The 23,622-nt window shown below is 32.9% G+C and overlaps 1 protein-coding gene across 4 annotated transcripts in view; it reads right to left on the minus strand.

Annotated features, from left to right (window-relative positions):
* Window positions 1-1,007: 1,007 nt before the first annotated feature.
* LOC143252793 (MOB kinase activator 1B-like) overlaps window positions 1,008-23,622 on the minus strand; it is a 30,771-nt gene continuing 8,156 nt past the window's right edge. For 3 of the 4 annotated variants that reach the window (XM_076505505.1, XM_076505502.1, XM_076505503.1), the window contains exons 3-4: window positions 16,342-16,569; window positions 1,008-7,150 (exon numbers count right to left, since the gene is read on the minus strand). In XM_076505505.1, the coding sequence (XP_076361620.1) occupies window positions 6,891-7,150; window positions 16,342-16,569 (488 nt within the window). In that variant the 3' untranslated portion in view covers window positions 1,008-6,890. The remainder of the gene's footprint in view (window positions 7,151-16,341; window positions 16,570-23,622) is intronic. The other variant, XM_076505504.1, reaches the window with a different exon arrangement.

Genomic DNA, 23,622 nt, shown 5'->3' on the forward strand with positions numbered 1-23,622 from the left:
ATATATATATGTATGTATAATTATTTAGATAACTACTGAAACGTTGAGAGAAGCCAGGTTAATATTTGCATATGAATTTTAATAAATTTCTCCTACAGGTTTCAGAAACAGTTAACACAGATAATCTTTGAATATCTCAACATTTAGTTATTAACATATACATGTCAACAAAGTTTACTTGCAGCGATTCAAATCCTGTGTTGCTGGGGCAAACCATGTTCAGGTACACGAGTGTGTGATATATAGGAATATCTTGTTTTCTATCTGCTTCAGGGATATAGAGATTTAACAAAATTGGTTAGTTTCTAACAGATGATCTTGAAAGCTCCTAAGTTGTTTGTTCTTTATAGTAGGTCCACTCAAGAGATTATATTTTAGTAATATATACTATAAGAGTTAAATTTCTACTGTAATATTTTTCACTAACTGAGTATTATATTGGCTAGAATACCGCTAGATGAAACAGCTGATCAATATTGTGAAAGAACAAAGGTTACAAAGTGACACTATTGACTGGGCAAAGAAACTTAGTTTACCTGTTGAATTCAGGTGTACTTTCTTTGGTCAACTCTACTCTTTCCATTATCACTAGTTTGGCATGCATTTACTTTCAGGGGCAGTAAATTGGCAATTATTTATTCGTTCAGTCATGACAGTCAATCCCTTGTCTCTTCAGGTTGTTTTTTTGTTGTGTTAAAATCTTGTGTTCAACCTGTTTATTACTCAAGCAAATATTTAAAACTCAGTCAAATTATCCATTACAAATTACTTTTGTATTTCTTGATAGAATCTGCTGCTATTTGCAAGTTTGCCCATTTGATATTTGCTGGAAAATCAGTACTACCTGATAATACCATGAGTTAATATGAAGGAAAAATTATGGTGACATGACCAGAAGTTATTTCAGAGTTTCTGAAACAATAACATATGTAATAGCACTTGGATTTTATAAACTGTTGGTATATTTCTTTGTTCATTTCACAAAAAGAACTTCAAGAACACATGAGTTCAGGAAAGAAAGACAATTTTTTAATTCTTCTCTTCAGACTTAAAACATCCAATAGTGCATAATGTACAGATACCTCTTCATTTTAATTTGACATTCACAAATTTCACAAATGAGGCACTGACAATACATTTCAGTGATATGTACAAATATGAAATTCTAGAACCAGTAAAACAAAATAAAATTAGACTTGTCAAAGACCTCTGTGACTTAGGTCAATTTGATACTAACAGAAACATTAAAATACATGAAATGCATAAAAACATACAAACATTTATAATTTACTTCAACATTTAGTGTGAATACACATCTCTTAAACATCAATACAAACCACCATTGAACAAAAGGGTGGTACAAAAAATACAATAAGGACACTTTACCAATGCTTTTTTGAAGACAACACACGTTATGAAAAACTAATATTAGACTAACAAATAATATCCTAGTTAACTGCATAATTGTAATTGGAAGTAATAAAAAATTCAAGAAACTAACCAACTTTCATAAACACAACACTTCAACATTACAAGCTAATCAAAACTTTATTGCAAAATGTTATGGTATTGGCCAAATGCCTACACTTTGAATAATTTTAAAAAAATAAATTATCCTCTTAAAAATATATTACAAACCTATCTTGCACAGTATGAGAGCAAATTACATTTCAAAATAAGTTTAATATAAATAACACAGATGCACGACTGTGTTTTTTATAATTTATTGATAAATTTCAACTTACGTGTTTTGAAAAAGTTGCATAAAGATTATTTTATTGGTAATTATGTTTTTAATCTGCTTAGAATACAAACTTCCAGACACTAAAAATTTTAGTATAGAATAAGTTAATCAAAATTGATGTGTTATTAATTAACACAGTTCGCAAGAAAAAGTACATATGTTTATTTAACTTTGAAAATATGATTAATTGTACTTAATATATTTTTTCTCAATCAAGGATAAGGACATTACAACATGTGTCTTGAGGGTAAACCATTTTTTTCATTGAAAGTTAATTGTGCTGTTGCCAAGTTACAGGACTGTTAACACTTTTTGTAAAGTAAAAAATAAAATTAAAAAAAGTAAGATTTTGCTTATCAGTCTTTTATCATGTTTTGACTACACGTGTATTTTGATCAAAAGTTTATTGCAGGTTTAAGGAATGATACAAGGCACATACAACAAAATACAAGCAATATGGAAATCCCAAGAACACCAACATTCATATGCATGCTACCACCTTTCTAGGTCTACATCAAGTAGGAAGAACTTGGCTAGATAACTAACTATGCAATCTTTAATGATACAAACTAGTTTGCATTTGGTTAGGTTTGGCATCTAGTACTCAAAATACTGATTCTCATAAACAAATAAATATAAGTTTTGAACTCAAAACAACATACAATGTCTTGTGCTTTCAAGTATACTTTACATACATTTACCACACTATCTAGAATCTTCTGTTAATGAATATCTCAGCATAGATTTCACATTTGAAGGTTATCTCTATGAACAAAAGTTTTCTTAATGTAGTTTTCTCAAACTGATTTAAATTGACATAATTATCATAGAATCAATTAAAATACTGCAACAATAATCAATTTTTCAAAAGTCAGACGAAACACGCAAAAAGGTATTATTATTTAGAAGTAAAATGCTTTTGGTAACTTAAAAAGTCACTAGGTTTTTGAGATTTCTTGAGAGTTGAACAAATAGCAGATTATTATTCACAAGTTTGTACAGTGTTATAAACACAAATTATTGATTTTTTATTTTCTAAGTTTTAAAGAAAGACATTAAGAATATGTCAAAACTAGACCTGTAAATTATAGCATATAAACAAATAAAAATTTTTGGTAATATAGTTAGGAAATAACTATGGGTAATTAAAAATAATTGTTCTTCTTTGGTAAAAACAAAAAGTTAATGAAAATCTGAAAATACTTAGAAATGGCAAGATAGTTGAAACTCTATGATATTTTTATTAATATGGTAGGGTAGAGTCTTGTTGCTAATGAGGCTATTGTCACCGTAGGTTGGGGCTATTATTGCCAATAAGAAAAAAAATTGTAAGGCCTGCTCACTTCTGTTGCCATACATTTTCTTTCCTTTGTTGTATGTATATTTATTATTTTTCAAGCCTAAGTAAAAGATAGAGACCACATTAACTAATAAAGCTGAGTGTTTAATGATACTACACCTAAATTTCTTTCTTTTATCTAGGCAATAATTAAAATTCTAATCATGATGATGATGAATAAAGGCAAAAGAAAAGGTGCAAAATGCTGTAACTGCATGCTTTCAAAAAGAACAGTACTCATTTATATGAACAATGGTAGAGGAATTTAATGTTCCATGATACATATTATCAGACTGGATATCAAAACAAATGAAAGGTAAACCTGTTGGTAAAGCTGGACATCCTTCAGTCTTCAGTAAGGCAGAAGAACACTACTTGGTGACAGCTATTCAATATTGTGGTAAATTAGAATGGCTTCCAGATTGACAAATTATTCAGAAAATAGTAAGCTCATTTGTTTGTACCCGTGACAGACCTCAATCCCTTCAAAGAAAAAAAAACCTTGCATTGATTGAATAAAAAAAATTTGAGAATTATTGGAAGACAGAAATTACTCAATGAAAAACCAGTCTTTAGAAATACCCAGAGCAAAATGACTAACACAAATGTGTTGATACTTTTCTCTTATTCCTGAAAGAGCAACTCAATTAATTCAATGTAAAGAACAAACCTCAATTTTTGTGGAATTTGGATGAAACTGGTCTTGGAACAGACTCTATGAAGGACTGTTTATTTTCTTACTAAAGGAACCCACAATACATGGTGTTTTATCCCAAAATGACAGAACAGTGTATACTCATCTTTTCTTTTGTATAAATGCATCTGGAGTATATGTACCTCCCTTTGTTGTCTACAAGGCTACTAGCACGACTGAAATACCAATCAATTGGACAAGGCATGGCCCTAATAGCTGAATGGAAGATTATATATTGAAAGCATGTGTTAGAAATTACTTTTATCCCATTTGAGGATAACATGGATAAAATTCATTGTTTATTGATGGTCTTGCTTCTCATTTAACACATAACACAATAAAAGCTGTAGGAGATAAGAATGTTCATCACATCATTTGCCTTGTAACCTCTTGATGTATGTATGGATGCTCTAATAAAAAATATGGTTGACAATTCTGGCAAAATTATTTTTAGAAACAAGGTATAAGGAAATTAAAAAACATAATCTTCCAGTCCTACTAAACCAACTGTTCTCTGAAATGAAAAGCAATTCAGTACATTTAGCTAAAGGCTTGGATAAGTGTGGATTGTACCTACCAAATAAAGCAGTTAAATATCATCCTTCCACTAATTATTTCACATGCAGATACAACATTACAAAGGGCAATTACAATAATGTCATCAAATTCAGTTTCTCCCTATGACTTAGGTACCTCAACTTCAGGTCTATCTAGCATCAGTATCATGACTCCCATGTGTTCACACTCACAATTATCATCCAGAAAAGCTATGGGAAGTGCTGTAATTCATGCACTGCTACCACAAATCTCAAAAATGACAATGGAAGCTTTGAACAATTATAAAGCTTTACAATATAGAGTCCAAGAATCCTTTGGTGAGTGCCTTACTTCAGAGGATGCCATACAGCAACTTAGAAAAGAAGTACTCAGGCATAAAACGAAATCCACAAAGAAACAAAAAGGAAAGAAATTAAATAGAATTGCCAATGAAGATCAAGAGGAAACTGCACTGCAGCAAGAATATGAAAATAACTATGATGTGGCAGCTCAAATGACACATTAAGATTATCTAATCCAAAATTAAACCAAAATTTGTCAATTTACTGTTTCAATTGTGGATATCATTATGCAAGGTACATTTCATGATTGTAAAATGCCAAAACGTAGGAAATGCCAAAGGCAAATTTTTTTGGTATGTTGTAGAATCTATGAAAGAATCAGAAGAAGAAGATCACAAATGTATGTTACAAGTCTATGAAATAGCTTGATGAATCATGGACCACTAAATGATAATGATATATTTGTGGTTGAGTTCGAAAATATAATTGCTCTTTTGGAATCAACAAATATTTGATTACTTTCATCAACTTGCATTGAATATATTTACAAAGGATTTATTGATGTGCCAGAGATGTAGGCTTAAACAGGTACAAATTTATATTTTCAGACATAAAGTAGTAGTTAGGCCCTAATATTTTTGTTTCTAGCATAGTAATTAGTAATATTTTATGTTTCTTATGAGTGTTGCTATTTTACATAATGTTTTTGTTATATTATTTATAAAAAAAATTGCTTTTATTATTTCTGTTCATATGTAGGGAAATATAGCCCCTCATATTTGCTTTTAAACATTGTTTATTTTATATATGTGGCAATGTTGTCCAATATATTAACACTTAGCTTAAGCATTCAATATAATAAACAACCCAATTTGACATCACTGGGTATTGTTAATTAATGCTAATGTAATGTATATTTTCCTAATTTAGAAAGCAATAAACAATAGAAAATACAGTTGAGTTTCACTGCAGGTTGAAGATTTAAGCTTTTTGGTATACATCATAAATATTAAGCACTAGTGACATAGCTCCACCCTGTCCTACTTCTGTCTATAATGGAACATGCAAATATTTTTAGTGTTTATGCCTACTAAGAAAGGTTTTGCTTTTATTACCAAACTAGTTATACCCTAAAGTAGATATTTAATAAAATCATTAAAGTACTTAAAGAAACTAACTACATATAATTTTATGAATACTTTACAAAATCAATCTAAAAACAATCTTACTTATTTTAAAATCAATATAAAATACTCTTAAAACCACAACAACACAAAAACAAACTTTGAGAAATATTCTTGATATTAGTTGCAAGAACACAAAATATTGCTATATCTTTCAACAAATGCAACCCTTTCATAAATTAAGTCTTAAAAACTGCAAGAGACATATCAGTTATCAGTATTTATTAAAATGATAAAAGCAATCAAGTAACTTGAAAATTATTTTAAACTTCCCTAAATAATTATTACTCTTTCTAGCATGTGCCACATTATTAAAGTTCAAGAAAAAAAATGTCAATTTAATTTTCTCAGTTACTTTAATTCTTGTATCATGACATTTATTGAAACAATGTGCCTTACTTATGTTTTTATAACTTTATTTTGTCTTTATTACACTTTGAAAGATAAGTACCCCTTCCACTTGACATTATACTATGCAAACTAAAAAATTGTTGAATGTCAGTTTTATAAAACATTTTACAATAATTAAAATAAGCTCTAATATATTTATTACAACTTCTAAAAAAATACTCTTTTGTATTTTAGAATAACCTATAAAAATAGGATTACTTCAGGTACATTCCAAAAAAAATTAAAAAGACAAAATAACCTCATATCATTAGGGAAAGTACAAAATATTTTACTTTCAGCTTAGTAGTAAGTTAATGTATAAGTTACTTACCTATAACAGCAAATTTCCTACACTAATAAACAGTTGTGTTGGTTTTAACATTTTATAATGAAAATAATTAGAAAACAATATTACCTTCTTAACATTACTTTTTAAACTGAATTCTATGAAAAAGTGTGCATTAGTCCATTAGAGTAAGGTTTATTGAATACCATAAAAATATTTACAATACAGCAAAACATTATAAAACAGTTTTTTTTTTGAAAGACAATTAACACTCTCATTATAGCTAAAGCATGGTATATATAAATAAGTTATTTTTGAGAAAATGCTGACTTACACAGAAATATATCAGTAACAGATATGGACAGATATTTGTATGTTTTCTTACAAAAAGATCAATTTGACAATCAAGAAGAATCAATGAGATGGATTACTGTCTTTATCTTTGCTGGTAAGTTTTTCAATCAGTTCATGTAAAGGAGCAAGTTCACGCTTCTCTATAAGGCTGAATTCTTGCACAAAGAAAATAAAATGCTTGAAACTGGTGTTGAGGTGGGCTTCTTCTCCCAGTTGAACCACCTCTGAAAAATGCTGATGATATATATGGGCATACACACGAAAAAGTCGTTTCAATATTGTTTTGGCAATTGACAGGAAGTTCTTTGGAAATGGAACACCTAACAAACCAAAATTTCTTAATATATCTTTTTATGTTTTGTTTTCAAAGAATACTATTTATAAAATACACATTATATTTTCTAAAGTAAAACAGTTTAAGTATTTCTCTAATAAGACCATCATGACTGATGAAATTTGTTGTAAAAAATACTTATTGTTCATAGTAAATTAAACACTCAGCTAACTACAAAATACTTCTGAACTAAGTATTTTGATGGATTATTTACATCCATAAATAATGTATTCTTTAACACCCATGCTACCTTATTTTTGTTACATGCTTTCATTATTCAATCATATTTATTGTAAATAGTTTTATACAACTGTTTATATGGCAACTATACAGAAAAGAACGCTAAACAATTTTCTTCAATTCGGTGGCAAATATTCTTTTAAATTTACTCATGTTGAAAGTTATCTTGATTGCTTTTTTTGCATATTAAAAGCCTGTTTCTGTGCAAATAAAATCAATCTCAACTATAGGGGAACTCCATTTAAATTGCTTCTTGTAGGATGACATTTGATGACATAAATATACATGTATATCTTTAGGTTTCCATGTTGTGTCTGAAGAGCTGATGTTATACATTTAAGTGTTAACAATAATGTGGTAAAATATCTCAGAACCTTTATAACAAGAATAAATACAATTTTTCTGCCATCTATGCAAAAGGATTAATGAACTAGCTAGTGAGAGAAAAACTATTTTCACTTATTTCAACTGCCTGGTCATCACAATGCTCTACCTTCACAAATAAGTCTTCTCCTTGAGCTCAATATAAAGATAAAATCGAGGTGTTTATAATTTGGGGGAAGACTCATCAAATTCCATTCACAAAGTGATAAAATTTTGTTGTACATTAAATGGTCAACAATATCCTACTTAATAAAAACTTTAAAATAACTTTACATTAAGTAGTTTACAGTTAATCACAGCTTATACTTTATTAAAAGGTCATTTACCCTGAAACCCTCAAATCATATGTAAAGCATTTACATAATGATTTTACTTTACTTTCACAACTATTTGCTACACTCTATTTACTTACTAGCTGATATACTAAGTTAATGCAAAGAAAATACATTAGAAGAACAGATCTTGTTCACTCCACAAGATGCCACTGATATGTGGTGGGAATCAACAGAATAGTAAGGGAACACATAGGTAGCTCCTAAGGGTGATGGAAACATTTTGCTGAAATTATTCCAAAATCATAGGCATAAAAGATAAACAGACACTGCTACTCCCATTTCCTGTAGAGTAACATAAGGCAGTTGTCATCATTAGGTTGATGCAATTGCCATTAATGTTGTTGGCTGCTTTGTCCATGATAGTATTTATGGTTCTTTCTTACCTAAAGAGCTTACATTTATAGACAGTTAAATTACATGATTGAAAAGTTTAAACATATTTTAAAAATTGATCTTAAACATTACCCCAGTTCTCAAGGCTTAAAATCTCACATGAATGTATGATAATTTTGCCAAAGGCTTGGTTATCTGTCCCAAAAATACTGTAATATTCCCAGAGAGCATCACTGACTTGTGTTGAGATGATTAATACAATGTAAAGAACTGGGAAAGACAATAAAACATTGAAAGTTAAGTACACATGAAAGAAAAAAGACCTAAAATTAGAAATAACATCAAAAGAAGATTAAGATATTATAGGAAAAAATCAAAAGGTATGTACATTTTCCTATTTCTTAATTTTTAACATTCTTGTCTGATCAGGCGAGTTACCATGTCAGATTCCAAAATGAATACTTTGGCATAGCTTACTGTTACAAAATGTTAAAATTTTTGCTTAAGTGGCAGTAACAGATCAAAATGATAAAACTTTCCAATAGAAGAGATACAGACATTATACATGATCAATAATTGTGAGTACATGTTTACCATTATCAAACTTTGATTGTATACATAATGTATCGCATAGTTCTTGTAAAATAATATGAAAGTAATTTATGCCTTTAAAATGCACACTTTACTCATTGAGTTATGTTACTAGTTGCCAGTGTTACTGAAAACCTGGCTAAAGAGTACAACTACATGAATCAGAAACAAAAACATTATACTTCCCACAATGACATGCATTGTGCAGAAATTAATCCCAGAGGAATATTACCAATGAAATACACATGGTTAACTTAGTTATTGTTATATTTAGTTATCCATTTGTAAGTATCTAATTTAAATCTGCAATGTACTTCTTTTTAACTAATAATAATGTTAACACGGTTAAAATGATGATTCTTCCCTATCATCTCAACATAAATTAAGATCAGTTACAGTTAAAACATATCACCTAGTAAGAGTTAACTTTTTCATTATTCAAATCTTATATATCATATTATAGGCAATGTGTTGAAGAAATTTTAATATTACACTACAAGAAACATTTAGTGTCCTATAGATACAAACTATTAAGGCAATTTACTTAACATTATGCTTCAGTTACCTAGGGTTGGTTGATACTGTTGAAACAGTAGAAACATTTTTGTATATTATCCATCTGTCCCCTCCTTAGAAAACAAGAAACGTAATGCTTTATTTATTCATTCAGCATGCATGCGAGCTTACACAATTTTTACTCACTTCAAAATTTCATACTAGTTATTACACTTGATTTTCAGTTCTAGTAGACGTCACTAGGTTTGTCAGCAGCTTTACTTAAAATCTCTATATATGCACCCCATAGCTAAATATCAAAAAACATCATTACCATAGCTATTTATTGTATATTGAAAGTGACAACTCTTCCTCAGATCATCAACAAAAAAATGTAGCCTCAAAAACATTCCTGAGCCCTGATACAGTACGATCAAGGTCAACCTGTTGCAACCTGCTGATAATATCAGCAACAGGTTATCAAAGAGACTACTAATGCAGTCTTGCTTTTACCATACATACATAATAAATGACATTGACATATTCTGCTTTCTGTAACCTTAAATTATTATATTCATAAAAGCAGTTGTTTTATATAAGGTGAATTTACAAAACAGAGTTAAGAACCTAAAGGAACATATAAAAATTTACTATTATGGAGTACATATAGCTGCAAGTCTGCAGTGTGACTTAAACTAACCTTACAAACCCATCAAACATGACTGTGGGAGATTTGTTTCTTTAACTTGACAAATAAATAAAGTGAGATAGTTTATCAAGGTGTGGTGTGAACAATTTAGGACATATAGGCATGAAAATAAGTTTGCTTTCAAACCAGAAAGGGTATGTATCCCAGTAATTAACAAACATAATTTCAAGATAAAATAACATTTTTCAATGTTTATTAAACTTGGAAAGATATTCATACTTCTAGTACAGTTTTATAAAGGTTTTTAATTCATTTTAACCTTGTCACAGCTTATGTAAACATACAGGGTGGCCTGTAAGTCCCTACCCATCCATATGTTATTATGTTATATTCAATTACACATGTATTATAAATTTGTTTCTTTTTTCTTCAGAGAAACATGGCCCATTTACACTTGAAGAACGTCTTGTGACAAGTAGGTGGGTACATGAGCACAAGAAAACTGGTGACACCCTGGATACAATAACTGGCAACTTTAGAGAAAGATTCAATAAGGATCCACCAACACGAAAAACAATGTCAAATTGGGAGAGCAAATTGTTTGAAACTGGCAATATTAAGGATGTACCTCATTCAGAAAGACCAGTTAAACATAGAAAGTCATGTGCTGGTATGTAAGAGACAGTAATTAACTCACCATTAAAGTTAACAAGGAAAAGATCAGCTGAACTTAGTATCACGTGAGCAACCATGCATACTTTTATGAAAAAGGACATGGGAGTTAAAGCATGGCAACCCACATTTGTGAATGAACTAAGTGATGCTGATAGAGAAAATAGAAAACTGGCATGTGATGAGTTACAGAGAATCTTCAATACAATCCCTTCTCAAGGAATAGTGATGTTCACTGACGAGTGCGCAATTTACCGTTCGAGTCGAGCATGAAATGTTTACTTTTGGGCAAAGGAGAATCCTCATTATTATGAAGAAATTGAATACAACACTCCACATGTCATGATGTTGGCAGCACTTAATGCACGTCATGCTATTTATTCTTTGATGGGCCAGTAAACCATACCTCATATCTAAACATGTTACAACAATACTTTACCCAAAACTTGATGAACTTGGAATCAGAGAGGAGGTTTGGTTTCATCAAGATGGAGCTCTGATTCATAATGCCCTCACTGTGCGAGATTATCTTAATGACACTTTTCCAGACAAATGGTAAGGTCGTGGTTCTGCAACATCCCCACCACCCATGAAATGGCCCGCAAGAAGTCCGGACTTGACAACATGCGATAACTCTCTTTAGGGATACATAAAGGACTTGTCTAAACAATGTTATAATACTAATGATAAGTTGAAGGCAGCTGTTACCGAGGCATTTGGAACAATAACCCTTGCTATGTTGAGGAAAATGTCTCACAGAACATGGCATCACATAATATTATGCAGCGAGAATGAGGGACAGCATACAGGTACACTAGATACATAAGATATATGGATGGGTAGGGACTTATGGGCCACCCTATATGAAAATACTATTTTAGCAATACTGAAGTTCAATTCTGATGTGTTTTTATCTGATAAATAGTCTAAAGTAAGTAAAAGATGTGTGTCCCTTTTGATAAGATAAAATCTCATTAATAATCCTACATTACAAGAATTATGATTAACATATAAAATAATCCTAAATGACCAACTTTAGGCCACACGAGATGAAATGGTTCACTCATTGTACTTCTGCTAGTTGAAATTCAATCTTCTGACCACACCTTTTAGGTTAGTAGCAGAACAGGATATAACTGGAATTTTGCCATTATAATCAGATTTTTCAAAGTAAAATTTATCTTGTAGTATACGTATAATAATTGTTCTAACTGTTTAATAAAGACGATAAGTTCCTTTCAAAATGATGTTTCAAATCCATTTTCCTTATGATGCAGCTTTACATAAATACATTGCAATCTGCATGACATTCAATTATTCCCATGCAGCAAGCTTATATTGTGTACTGGTATTAAAGTGTTATTAGCAAAAGAATGACTGTTGGATATATAGTTTTCATAATATCATAGCTGTTTTTTAGTTAAGTTTCAAATAATTAAGAAAATAATATGACTATTGCATACAATACAGTAAAACACCATTTGCAAACATACATTGGTTTAACCCAATACTTTTAATTACAGCTTGTGATTTTAATCTTTAAAAATATGTAATTTAGTAATAATTATCATAAACAATTTAAACAGACAATGAGAAACAGTGGTATTTATGTTAATTTCCTTGTGCTTAATTTACGATACTATTTCCTATTTAATTCAAAATTGGTAACATTATCATTTAGCAGATAATTGATTTAAATTAATTTTAGGTTTTATCTTGTAAAAAAACTTTACAGGATGTATTATACTTTCATACTTGCTACATGGAGAAAAACTATACTAAATAATAAACTGAATTCAAAGTTATAATTTTCCTATACTGAAAATGTATTTCTAATAGGTAATTCCATATGCTCACAAAATTAGCTTCAGTCATTTTATGCTGCCTTAATATGCAAATGTTTTTGTAATGCAAGAAAACCTATTGAAACTGAAGATTTCAAGATATCTCTCATCAACTCATTATGTGTCATCTACATACCAACAGGAAAGAACTACTATCATGTTACTCCCTCTACGTGCCACTATGAAATCCTCTCTTCAAAGTTTGGCAGAAGAAATAACCACCAAAATATTGTGGGGAAGAGAATAAGAAATGAGAGAAAAGGGAAGTACCTATCAAAAATACATTTTCAGTATAAGAAGATTATAATTTCCAATACAGTATTTCTCTCCACTCACAAGATAAGTTAGAATCCCACACTGAAAAGGAGGGACCAGTGCAAGGGAAGAAAAGATACACCCCCTGAAAGCATCCAAAAGGATACTTCTGTAGATGAGAGAAACAGATCAAATGAATAGAAAAGGGGAAACTCGCTGTTTCTGAAACAGATATCTCCTCAGTATGAACAGTGAGAAACAGACATGATAAAAAATGAAGAAAGCACAATTGAGAAGAAGAGGATAAGTCAGGAAAGTGATCCTAACCAGATAAATATATAAAATCAATCCCACAGGAGTAAAGTGGGTAATGGAGGATGTGTCCTATTGCATAGAATAGCTATGGTTTGGCAGATTGTACATGGTAAGTCATTTACATCCAAAATTGCTTCACTGAGTACCTACAGCCAATCAAGGGTAGGATGAGGATCATACTGGCTTTACCTCAAGCCCTAAATTTGTGGATCTGAGAATAACACCAACTGCATGGCACAACACAGGACTAGCATTGAGCCAGAGATCTAGGAATATGCCAACGGGTATCCAAGAAATGTCCATAGCAAGCAATCAACTCTCATGATTGTGAGACTGATATGAAACTTCCAAAGATCAATAACATTCATCACAAGAGAGAACATGAGAGTGCCAAGGACAGAAACTGAAACTTCCAATGCACACCCTCTGTGACCCACTACACAGAAGGAACAATCGGGGAAAGAAGATGGACAACCCGAAACTTGTGTTAGGATTTAAGTTGATTGGTTCACTTGCTATTCAAAACCAGCCCACAGGGTACTGACATAAACACGAGAGTTGGATGAGATAACCCAATTAATTGAAAGGGTGAAATGCATTGAGATATTTCATACCATGATATGCATTCTACACTGGCAGAACACCACTTTTCTTCTCTGAACTAAATAATTATAGCTATCTATGTAGAACCCATTCAGCAGGATGCCTCCAAGATCACTCATCCCAAAAGCTTGGAACTTGCAAGTGGTAAGAACTCTCATACTCCACTGGAAGAAGGAGGGGAGTGTAGGAGAATCTGGAGGAATGGCTGTACCTGAGACAGTGAAATGGATGATCACAAAATCCTCATTTCAAAAGCAAATCATAGTGATTTTATTCAATCTAGGAATGTCAGGGATGGCCAAAAATCCTCTTCTGGCCAAAAGCACCTGAATAGAGAAAGTGTATGGTACCTCACTTCCTGCAGTCACCTTATTTTAAAAGTATATATATAGTACTGTGCAAAAGTGTTAGGATAAGATAATATTTTGTCATTCTTTCCATTCTATGAGGTTAATTCTTCCATGCTATTACAGAATGTAAATTTCAATACTCTAAATATTGTCAAGGGACTGAAATTTGTTAAAAGTACAACTGAACTGTTTGTTAATGATTGATAAAAGGGTGTAAAACACATATGAGTCCAAGTTTGAAATATTTGGTTCAATATGTATGTTTTACATCTAGTGGAAAAAAAAGATGAAAAATACCTCAATGCATAGCATCTACCATGAAGCAAGGTTGGGGGGTGCAGTGTGATGGCCTGGAGATGTTTTTCTGCTGTCACGATGGGATATATTTGCAAAATAGATAGAATAATAGACAACCACAAGTACAATCAGATAGTTATTTGTAAGTGGTTTCTGTATTATTGGTAAAGGATTCTACTACCAAGAAAGTAATGACTCCAAACAATCATGAAATATATGCAGAAATTACTGAGCAATGGCCCCCAAAGAACCCTGAACTCAGTCCAATTTAGCATATCTTGGATTTGATGCATTAAAAACAAGACAAATTAAAAGTTACTTCCAAAGATACCTTATGGGAGTGTATTATGGACATTTGGAGTAAAATTCCAAATGACACTTTGATTAAATATGTTGAAATACTGTCTGCAGTTATTAAAGCAAAAGGGGGACACACAAAATATTAACTGCTTACTGAACTCAAACACTTCCACTGAGTTTTTATTGTACCAAATTAAAAGATTAATAAAATTTTGATTTTCTACCTGCAATTTACTTTCCATCCTTCTTTGAAAGTAGCCTGAAAACTAATATGTGACTTTATCCTGACATTTTTGCACAGTACTGTATAATATATTATTAAAAGATACAGTGTAAAGGCCAAAACCTGGTAAAACATTAGAAACCAATGGGCCAAACATCTGCACTAATCATGAACAAATATATAGAAATATAAAAATGAAAAACATTTACTGTTTAAACAATTTTTAATATTGTTTCCAATGAGCAACCATTTAGGCACAGTATTTCTAACCATGCTGCAGCAAAGCTGGGCTGCAGAAGCCATATGGTGCAAGTCTTAACTGGCAGATACAAGTGCTAATTGCCATAGCAATCAATTCATCAAATGCATTGCAACTGTAGTCTTGCTGTGATCACTTCCAGATACTTAGACTGGATATGCTTTAACAGCTCAAGTGGAGATTTTGATAAACGTCAAGAAGAAAAACACTCCAGATAAATATAAAAGAATATATTTTGCTTTGTGTGTATATACATTAACCCTGAAGAAGCAGCAAAAGTGAAATGTTGGTTTAAATAAAAGTATACTTTTTAAAAGTGGAGAGTAAAGGTTACTTCTTCTTAGCTTTTACTAAACATGTAAATCCCTCCAGTATGCACTACTAATTTTGAAAGACATCAGAGATTGCAAAACTATGAAAGAATATTCTTAGTCACCACTATATTAACAACCATTACTCAGAGTCTTGCAATATAAATGTCTCAAATGCATGTATCACTAGTGTATTGATATTCTATATTTAAAACTGGCAAATTTGTCTTTTGAAATGAGTAATAGAAATTTGTTTTCTATTCCCTTAGTTTTACAAGCAAAACTGCAACACTAGCTATTAGTTTGCTAATGTATCTTAAGACCTGATATTCTCTTTATTTTCATTACTTTCAATCACATTTTGTATTCTTCAATAAAACGTTTGTGCCTGTCTTTTCCCACAGATTGAAGAAAAGTTAAAATTAAAGCTGTGAAGGAAACACAATTTTCAAGGCCTGTATCAGGTATCCAGAAACTGAAATTCTGAATAAGTTATCAAAAGTTTCATGCTGAAAAATATTATCATAAGCTGGTAAGCATCCCTTCATATGTAGATTGCACATACTTTGCAGCACCATGAGCAGTTCAAGTTGTACACACTTATCAAATTATTACAGTTTTTCTATTTACTTTCAATAACTTATCTGCAGTTAATAAGATACATATTCTTATTTCAGTTTATATCATATAAAAAATCCTGTGTAATTAAAAATTAACATACCAATTTTGGAAGGAAAAAGAGCCTCATCATCTAATTGGTCTTGGACCCAGGTTAACAGGTAATCGATATATTTTGGTGCAGAACATTTGATTGGTTTCTTTACAGTTTGGCCATCTGCCCAGTGGTATTCATATTTGGGTCCAGCAGACATAACAGGACAGCTTTCTTCTGTACAAAACTCTGTGATTGTACCATACAACATGTTTATCTGGTTGAAGAAATCCACAGCTGCAAAGAAACAAGATATTTTTACAGTACAAATACATAAATGAAATAAAAACACCTTAAACACAGGAACTGAATTTTGTCAATCAAACTCCTTCTGGAATATATTTCAGCTACCATGAAGCATATCAAGCAAAATACAAATAAATATAGCTTACCATATAAAAACAAGCCCCAATTAACTGTTAAACTTGTAGCAGACAAATCAATCATTTGAAGTACGTAAAACCTTTTTAACTGAATCTCTGAGTCAAGTAGAGTTGTCTTGCTAGGTCAGTTCTGACCACTTAATTCTAGCAAAAGAACAATCCTACTAAGTTATATCAACCTAGACGATATGTTGTGCTGAATCCAACTGTGTGCTATGTTTCAAAATCAGTGTCAGAATAAGGAGGATATGATTATTTTGCTGGAGCCAATATGAGGAGAATCTTATGACAAACTTCCTGAGTTCATATGTGATTTGTTACATAATCTATTACAAGAGTCCATACTACCACACTCAAATTCTCTACTGCTATCTGCTTAATAATGTATGAATGTTGTTTTTTTACATGGATAAACTTCCCTAGTTCATATATCTGAAATTTTTGCCATCTAAAGCTCACTTGCAAATGCAAGGTTACAATGTATTTTAAATGTTCCATATATGACCATTGTGGATGTAATCATGATGGGAAAATAGTGAATATAAAGATAAACTGTAAATAGGCAGACAACATGAGGAGAGCTCTAAGATATGACTAAAAAGAGATACAAATACACATGGTGTGGGGTTGGAACAAAGTAGGCCCAAAGAACATCAACAGGAAAGATAATAGAGAGAAGAAGCATCAGAATAACAATGAGGAAGTAGGAGTAAGCTAATAATGTCATATTATATAATAAGCTTCCCAGCAAATAATTTTATTTTTTTCCAAAAGATAACTCAATCATCAGTTACATCACTAGACCAATAAGTAAAAATGCTCAAGGAAATGGAGGTAATTCATACTTACTTTAAAAAGAGTGTTGATCATGCTATTAGGAACTAAACCATATAGTATCACAAATGGCTTCAACCATAAGCAATAAACCTACTCTTACACCTCCACTATTTCACAACGAATGAAAACATGCATTTTACTTCTTCAATAAAGTGAAAAAAATTTTACCAACACTAAAGCTTTATGTCAACTATAAAGGTATTGGACACATGTTGCCAGAAAGCTAAGACATTAAAGGATTACCATGTGAAATTTGTGAATCAATAACTTGGCAACAGATATCTCAATTGTTATGGAAGCAAGATGTGAAGGTATTGTTATTAGACTTCAAGATAAAACTCAAGCCAGTGTAGTTTCAAGAAAAGATAATTAATCACTATGACAGAAATATAACTTAGTAAAGTGGTCATGTACTATACAACAGAAAGAAATTACCAAGCTGTTACAGTAATGCATAAGGAAAATACTGACCTTATTTCAGACAAGGATAATAAATAGAATTCAAATTCAATGGTTTCCATTACAGTTTAGGATAGACCTGCCTCATATAAAAGTGTATCGTCTTCCAGTCCAAACTGCTCTCAAAACACTTTTCTACCTCTAGCTTCTGCTTTGTTGGTTCATGCTAATGGAATTAAGAGTCATGATTTATTAACACAGAATTGCAACATGAAAAATCAGTGCTTAATGCTCATTTTCCAAAACCAATGGAAGTTCTGAAAATGTGGCTAATGAGGGTAACAGTTGTATAATACCAACAAAGATAGTTGTTGGACTCAAACTGAACAGCAGTTTCCCTTGTGTAACTGGCAAAAACATGATAGTGAAAAGTTGCAAGAGATGATGGAAAAAATGGAAAAGCTTAGGCAGGACAATACAGTAGGTACTTCAAAAAATCTTTGTTATTTACTGTATGCCAGTCAGTGGATGGCAAAGATACCCTCTCCAATGGAGAGGATGTGTCTTCCTCTGGTTTTGATTTTTACCCAAAGGTAGTTGAGTATTCTGAGGTATGTAATGGTATGGTTATTGATATGAAGCCCAGTTACATAAATGCATTTATAAACAAACAAAAACAAACAAGCATGACTGATATAAAGTTTGAGACAGGTGTCCCAGTAGCAAAAATGTAGGTCAAAAGAATAAAAGTCAGAAGTGTAAAATATAGATGAGAAGTAATAATTTTCCTATACTGAAAATGTACTTTCTGATAGGAACTTATTTCCTCTCACAAGGTTAGCTATTTCTGTTCAGTGCTGCCGTCTATATGCAAATATTTTCTTTATGCATGCCACACACCTTCCACTACCCCCTACTGCAATTTCAAGATCTCTCATGCAAATTATTATGCGTTACCAAATGGAACATAACATGCTCATATAATGCATTTCTTTATTGAACTATCACTTTGAAGCTTGGTAAAAAATATTGGAACTGGAAAAAGTGGGAGGAAAGGTGTGAAGTGTGAGTAGAAGTAAATACCTATCAAAAATACATTTTCAGTGTAGGGAAATTATAACTTAAATATGGTACTTACCTGCCTCACAAGGTAGGCTAGAATCACACATTTAGAAGGAGGAGTGACTGGTATGAGGGAACAACATAAACACCCCTTCAAAAGCATACAAAGAATGCCCCTAAACATGAGAGATGGGAGGATACCTGGAAGAAATTTCAGGAGGAAGAAGGTACAGGGATTGAGTTAATCAAACCCAAAAGACAGACCCAACTGGTAAGGGAAAAAGTAAAAGATCACAAAGAGAGAAGGATATAAACTTTTTGGGAATGTGTACCCAAGGGAAGCAGTATGGGGAAAATAATAACACAGGGTATTGGCTGGGCACACAAATCTATTTGTGATAAGTAGGGTGATAAAGGGTATAAAAAATGTCAAGGGGAAACAAATCTGGCCTTCCACATCCACAGGCTAAGGGAAAAGGGAAATATGTTTAAGGAAAAGAAGAAACATGGAAAATGAGGAAAGTGGTTCAGATGTGTAGGTTGCCTGGAAGGGCAAAGTGTGTGAAAAAGGAATACATAAGTACAGTAAGGACAGGGTAAGTAAATACTCTATGGTATCAGGACAAACAAAAGGCATGAGATAAGGCAATCTGATATTTCAAAAGCAAGGAGACCACAGAACTAAAGTCAAAGAGCCATATGAGAAATTCTGCCAAATAAGTCACAGTAGGATTAATATGGGAAACCAGGGAATTATAGGCCAACTACAAAAAACTTTCTATTTGGATTGGTATACCTCTATGGAAGATGGACAGATGGAAGTAGCTGAAAAGAAAGTGACTCAAAAGGTAACACATCTTCTTGCCACAAACCAGACAAAATCCAGGAGTAAAAATGCAGTAAGAAAATGGTGGAATGTAGCACACACAATCAAGGTCAATGAAGAAGATAGAATGAAAGTGTAAGAGGGACAGGAGAGAAAAGAAACAGTCATTATAGCTGTGGAAACCATGGTTCAGCTTGCCAATAAGGAGTAAGCACTCAAAGTTATCACAAAAATAAGTTGTCTGATCAATTATGACTGAAGGTATTGACTACCAGAGTCTGGGGATGAGGTGAAGTACAGAAACAAAAAAGAAAAAGCTTAGTATTAAGGGCCATCGCAAAGACATTCACTTGGGAAGAGCCCTAAAAAGCAGGGGATCTAATGCTCACTCCATGACATATATCTGGTCAGGGGATGAGAGACTATCTACAAATACACTGAAATCATCCAGCACATGACACAAGATAAATGTGATGTACATGGGCCCAGTATAAGAGATCCAAAGTATGTAACCAGATACCTCTGTACCAGGTGCCTCATGTGTTATGATCATACAATTTTCTGAATGTACCATCACTATACATTGCCAAGTGAGAAGAAGGAAATGATGCAACAGTATGTATAGCTAAGTAGTTCAAGAATACTGATATGCAAGATGTTTTGAATGCAAACCAATGACCTGAAGCCTCATGGTGATTTAACCATGTATCCCATATTTGAAGAGACACATCTATGAAAAGATGAAAATCTGGACTCAATGGAGGAAACTGCATGCCCTCCAAAGCAGATTGTCTTGCTGGGAAAAAAGGAAGAAAATGGGAAATGGAGGTGGATAGAGAATCCCAAGCAAGGTTCCACTGACTATGAAATACCCACTGGAGGGATCTTATATGAGCATGACTAAGGGGTCCAGTGATGTGATTAATGACTATATCCCCAAAAGTGTTAGACCCTCATGAGTAGTAAGTGACTGATCTGAGAGGGCATGGCAAACCAACAGTTCGATTGAACAAAGTTTTAAAGCAGAAAGCTCGGCTTGACTGATACAAGTGTTGAACAAGACATCCAAGTGAATAAGATATTCAATGGGTCTGAGAAAGGACTTTCCCAGTTTGATGAACAAGCCCACCCAAGCCACCATCAAAAGCAGCTGTTGAGTATGATTTGCTTACTCCTGTTTGGAATGAACCACAAGAAGCCAGTCATCCACGTAATAATGAAATCATAGCTCAGAAAATGGAGATGTTAATCAAAAGTTTAAACAACATGGCAAAATATGTAAGATACCAAGGAAAGTCTGAAGGGGAGGGCCTAATATTAATAAACCACTGAAATGGACAAACCAAAGATAGATATGAGATAGAAGTAATATTGACATATGAAGGTAGGCATTAAAGTTGTACATACTGGCCATCCACAACACCAGTGAAAATGCCCATCTCAGGGTAAGAAAATTCCATGGTGAACCAGGGAAATGAAACAAAGCAGTTGAGGTAAGATAAGCTGATTACTGCATGCCAATCTTTGGTTCTTTTAGGGAACAACAAAAAGGCAGAAGAAAAAAAATCTTCTGGAAGGACGGGGAGCAGGTTTGCTGGCCCACTGCAATAGCAATTCTGAAACTATTTCTTAACAGATGCTGGCTGGTTACAGGATAAGGATAGATGGGAAGTGAAGAAAGAAAGAGGACAAAGAATCCTTCTGACAGAACCTGAATCACCTACGAGGTCTGTTCAAAAAATACGCGGACTGACGTCATAAAACAAAATGTACTTTATTTAGAGTTACAGGTCTGGGACCCCTTCAAAGTACTCTCCTCCCCAACGCACACACTTATCCCAACGATGTTTCCACTTGTTGAAACAGTCCTGGTACGCTTCTTTTGTAATGTCCTCCAGCTCATTCACTGCATTTGCCTTAATCTCAGGAATCGTCTCAAATCTTCTTCCTTTCAAGGGTCTTTTGAGTTTGGGGAACAAGAAAAAATTGCAAGGAGCAAGGTCAGGTGAGTAGGGGGGGAGGGAAAAACAGTGATCGAGTGTTTGGCCAAAAACTCACGAGTTGTGAGGGCTGCATTTCGCAGCAATTTGGTGCATCTTCAATTTTTTGGTCAAAATCTCGTAACTAGATCCAACTGATATTCCACACTCTTTAGCAAGCTCCCTGACAGTCAGACGTCGATTTGCCCGCACCAGGGTGTTGATTTTGTCAACGTGTGGGTCGTCAGTTGACGTGGAAGGACGTCCAGGATGCTCATCATCTTCAATGGACTGTCGACCATCCTTAAAACGTTCATGCCACTTGAAACATGCCGTACGCTTCATAGCAACATCACCGTAAGCCGTGTTAAGCATAGCAAAAGTTTCAGTCGCAGATTTTCCAAGTTTAACACAAAATTTCACAGCAAGTCGTTGCTCCTTCAGATCATTCATTCTGAAATCTGCCAAACGAAAAAATCGCACTTCACTTAAAACCGCGTAGCTAATACACAAATGAAGATATTTGCAATCGGGAAATGGCCTCATAATCAGCTGATCTGTGCGAACCTAGCGACACCAAGCGGATTCCCCTGGAACCAACTGGAGCCGCACAATTCAAACAGTCCGCGTATTTTTTGAACAGCCCTCGTATTGATTGCTGATGAAGAAACACCAACAATGAAGAAACTTGAACACCTGAGCTCTCACTATACTAGAAGCTACTGATACTGGAGATGTTAGGGGTGTGTCACTGACATAAACAATGAGAAGTATCCCAAGAAGAAGGCATGGATAAGGTCTGAAAAGAGGAAAAACAAAAAGGGTTAGAAAGATTGTTCATGCACCAAGGAAAGATGCATAAAAAATAGGGGAAAAGGTTAAAATGTCACAAACCTGAGACAAGATCTATAAAAACCTCATTAGGCCTAACAAACTCATGGAACTGGAAAGGAAAGGGCACAATCTGGAGGAGGAAAAAGATGATAGAAGTTCTCATCATTCTGCCTGGAGAGGACTGGGCAATATCAGAGACAAAGACTGTCCAATGTAACATTCAATTTCCTGCTATATAAGAGCAGATAAATCCAACATCAGGTTTCCCATACTTGAGAAGAAAAAAAAAAGCTGGTTGCTGGTATAACCCCCAAAGTCTTAATGTTAACTTTGGAATCCATTGCACAGAAAGGTTCACCATATTCAAGTGCATAAAATGTGAATTAAGTAATACTGACAGATGTCAAACACAAATCATTTAAAAAAACAAAATGGCACACCTGAATCCAAGTTTTAAATACAATGAAGTTCCAACTGTAATACTGTTTATCTATTATTAGCTGGAAACTTCTGTTTCACCCTATACAAGGCAATAAATTAGAAAAAAGGCATGGATGAATCTCCAAAGAGTAACAAGCTGTATATAAGAAAGTCTGAGGACATACATGTCTATTGAAGATTTCATTACAAAGTATACAACAGACTTCTTCTGGTCCTCACAATTTCATCTGAATTTCTTGGTTATGCCCCAAGTCAGAGTAGCTCAGAAAGGACTACAGGAAAGCACTACAGACATTTCAGCACTTGAATATGATATATAAAGTTTAAAATTTTATTGAATAGTCAACATGGTTTCATTAAGGAAAAATCTTGCCTTACAAATCTTTTGACATGCTTTGAAAATGTAACTGCATATGTAGATGAGTATAAGGGTGTAGATTTGGTGTATCTGGATTTTCAGAAAGCATATGACAAAGTGCCATATAAAAGGCCTGTAAGAAAACTTATTTCTATAGGTGATAAGTTAACT

This window comes from Tachypleus tridentatus, chromosome 6, assembly GCF_004210375.1.
Source record: "Tachypleus tridentatus isolate NWPU-2018 chromosome 6, ASM421037v1, whole genome shotgun sequence".
NCBI classification, from domain to species: Eukaryota; Metazoa; Arthropoda; class Merostomata; order Xiphosura; family Limulidae; genus Tachypleus; species Tachypleus tridentatus.